The sequence below is a fragment of the Etheostoma spectabile genome, chromosome 16 (genome assembly GCF_008692095.1).
Source record: "Etheostoma spectabile isolate EspeVRDwgs_2016 chromosome 16, UIUC_Espe_1.0, whole genome shotgun sequence".
Classification (NCBI taxonomy): domain Eukaryota; kingdom Metazoa; phylum Chordata; class Actinopteri; order Perciformes; family Percidae; genus Etheostoma; species Etheostoma spectabile.
This window is the reverse complement of record NC_045748.1, coordinates 11048738-11051684: the sequence shown is the minus strand read 5'-3', so window position 1 is coordinate 11051684 and position 2947 is coordinate 11048738. Positions and strand designations below refer to the sequence as shown.

At 42.2% G+C, this 2947-nt stretch overlaps 1 protein-coding gene across 2 annotated transcripts in view; it reads left to right on the top strand.

The window, feature by feature from the left end:
• The window catches only part of otpa (orthopedia homeobox a), a 5423-nt gene extending 3121 nt beyond the window's left edge, over window positions 1-2302 (top strand). For both annotated transcript variants that reach the window (XM_032540280.1, XM_032540279.1), the window contains exon 3: window positions 874-2302. In XM_032540280.1, the coding sequence (XP_032396171.1) occupies window positions 874-1392 (519 nt within the window). In that variant the 3' untranslated portion in view covers window positions 1393-2302. The remainder of the gene's footprint in view (window positions 1-873) is intronic.
• Window positions 2303-2947: the final 645 nt, after the last annotated feature.

Here is a 2947-nt window from a genome sequence, read left to right as displayed (position 1 = left end):
TTTTTTTTTTTTAAACGGAATGAGAAATTGCATTTTCTTTCCTTTGAAGTGTAATGCATTTCAGGCCGGATTTCACGGCTGGCTACGCGGGGGGAAGAGAGTGAGATTGTCCCGTTCTTATTACTGCGCCTCCACTTTCTCAAGCAAATCTTCACATTAATCATAGGCGCACGGGCTACAACCAGACGACCAAGGACTCCCGGAAAAAAGTCTGTTTGTCACAGCCATTACATTATCTCTATTATCGGAGTGCGATGGCTCCTCCCAAAGCCGTAAAAAATCATTTGGGGCCAAATTATGTTATTAAAAATCTATGTTTTGCACCACAATAAAAATGGTATAGGTCTGAATAATAATAATGAAAAACACAATTTCTGCATCTCTGAAAAGTCTAGATTACACATGAAGAATATTAATGGGAATGCCAATTTATGTAAGGCAAAATTAGGGAAAATAGTTCCTTAACTTCTAAAATGTTGGCACATTTGGCATCCAGTATTGTATTGAAATGTAACCCATGTAAGAACGTTTCCAAGCTTCGTTTTTCATACGGATCGAGATAGAATAATCAACATAACACATAACCATCTGTTGTTTCTTTATTTGTAATAATTAGAGACGTTTACGCACAGCTGTGAACAATGTCTCCTAAATGGAATGCCTCACAAGATGGTAAGACCCTGAAAAACAAACACATAAATCTGTGTTTTTCTGCAACAGATTTATTGTTGTTGGTTCGCATTATTATCATGATGATCTCAGACTGATGTCATAACCTTTTTATGTGCGCGCACAGCTCTGATAACATGACCTGTCCATGCACCGGCAGCCATTACATCCGCTCCTCCTAACTCATCTCATCTCTGTCTGCAGGTCTGGTTTCAGAACCGACGCGCCAAGTGGAAGAAGCGCAAGAAGACCACCAATGTGTTCCGGGCTCCGGGGACTCTGCTGCCGACGCACCACGGCCTGTCTCAGTTCCCGTCCGCCGCGGCAGCAGCAGCGGCCATGGGCGACAGCCTGTGCTCCTTCCACGCCAACGACACCCGCTGGGCCACGGCAGGGATGCCCGGCGTGTCTCAACTGCAGCTACCGCCTTCTCTGGGCCGCCAGCAGGCCATGGCGCAGTCCCTGTCTCAGTGTAGCCTCGGCGCCGGGCCACCCCCCAACTCCATGGGTCTATCCAACATGTCAAACGGCTCCGGGCTTCAGTCACACCTCTACCAGCCCACTTTCCCCGGGATGGTACCCGCGTCCCTGTCGGGCCCGACCAACGTGACCCACTCGCCTCAGCTGTGTAGTTCCCCGGACAGTGAAGTCTGGAGAGGGACAAGCATCGCCTCGCTGCGCCGCAAAGCGCTGGAGCACACAGTATCCATGAGTTTCACCTAGTGACGAGGGGCCACAGTGAAGAGTTTTTCTTTCACTCACACAGATATCTTCTGCATTTAGTTCTTATTCATCCAATCCATCCAAACGGTGCGCCGGGAGAAATACAACCAGGATACTTGTTCACATAAGAAATCGCAGAGCACACCTGGCTTTTATTTTCCTCCCAAATCACAAACAAGAGGGAACACTGACGCTATTTATCCGGCCTGTTGGCCTTTATCAAACGTTGGACCTGGTCCTGTTTTAAGCTATAATTTATTATTTCGCATGTAGCCTAAGGCAACTATTTATTTCTCTATTTAAATGAACTTATTTGATCTGTATTTATTTATTTATTTGGCACCTTTTATTGTTGCGGGGCTTTCAGTGACATTTGCTTGGTGACTGACGGTTTTTCAAGACAAATTCTGTGGATACTTTGAAATACAAAAAACTAGGTTACAGATCCGTTTCCCACCTGCTGCACAGCATGCACCTCGGAGGGGCCAACAGGACGCACAGTGGACATGCAGAAACAACACACCTGGAGGTTTTAAAGAACACGAGAACATGAACGATTCACCTGAAGAGAGAAGGAAAGCGATGTGACAGGAATCAGGACATCACGGAGGACGACTTGACTGCATGTGCTGTCCAATTAAGGCAACAAAACAAACAAAGAAGGGAAATACTATAAATTAAGACATGGAAACTGACTTTAACTATAATCTGTTATATAGGATGTTTTGTGTAGCGGAAGCACTCTTGTTCCCATTTGGTCAGTTTGTGATAACTTATGTTTCCAAAAGTATGTCTGTGCTTATTATCAAATTAAGACTTTCTTAAATGTTTGAACCATTTTGTTTCATGGACATGTTTATATCAATTCAATGTAAATGATCAAATAAAAATCATTTTCAATAATGTCACATGCTGAATCAACCGTCCTTTCTTGAAAAAAAAAAAAAAACGTTCACTCGTCACGAGCCTTTCAAAAAAATGGTTCATTCGACACATGTCTTCAACCCATGAAGGACCACTGAATCCTTTCGGTTTAATCGATGACATCATGTGGCAGATGAGTGACGTCATCAAAAGTCAGTGACGCCACGAGGATGACTTTTTCAGTAAAGATGGTGGAAGTCCATTTTAAGGCTAATTCAAAATAAACACCAATTAACAAATGAAGTGACATTTTAGAAGTGAAAGTCTTCTGTTCTTCGAGAGATCAACGTCCTGAGGTGTAACCGAGTATTAGGTAGTACATTTGATGCTACTTATTACTAATACTTCACATGTCAGAAGGAAAAGTACTTTTTACACCACTACATTTATCTGATAGCATCTACTTTGCAGATTTATAATGTACATTGAAAACATGTGAGTAGTTTGTAAAATATGCATAAAATAAGCATTGTGAAAGTAGTCAAAATAAGATCCAGCTACAAGTTTCTAATGCATCAATAGTAATAATCCCAAACATTACAATATAGCACTCCAACAGTATTTTTACTTTGGATATTTCAGGTACATTTGGCTGATACAACTTCTGTACTTTCCCTTATAATTTGTGACA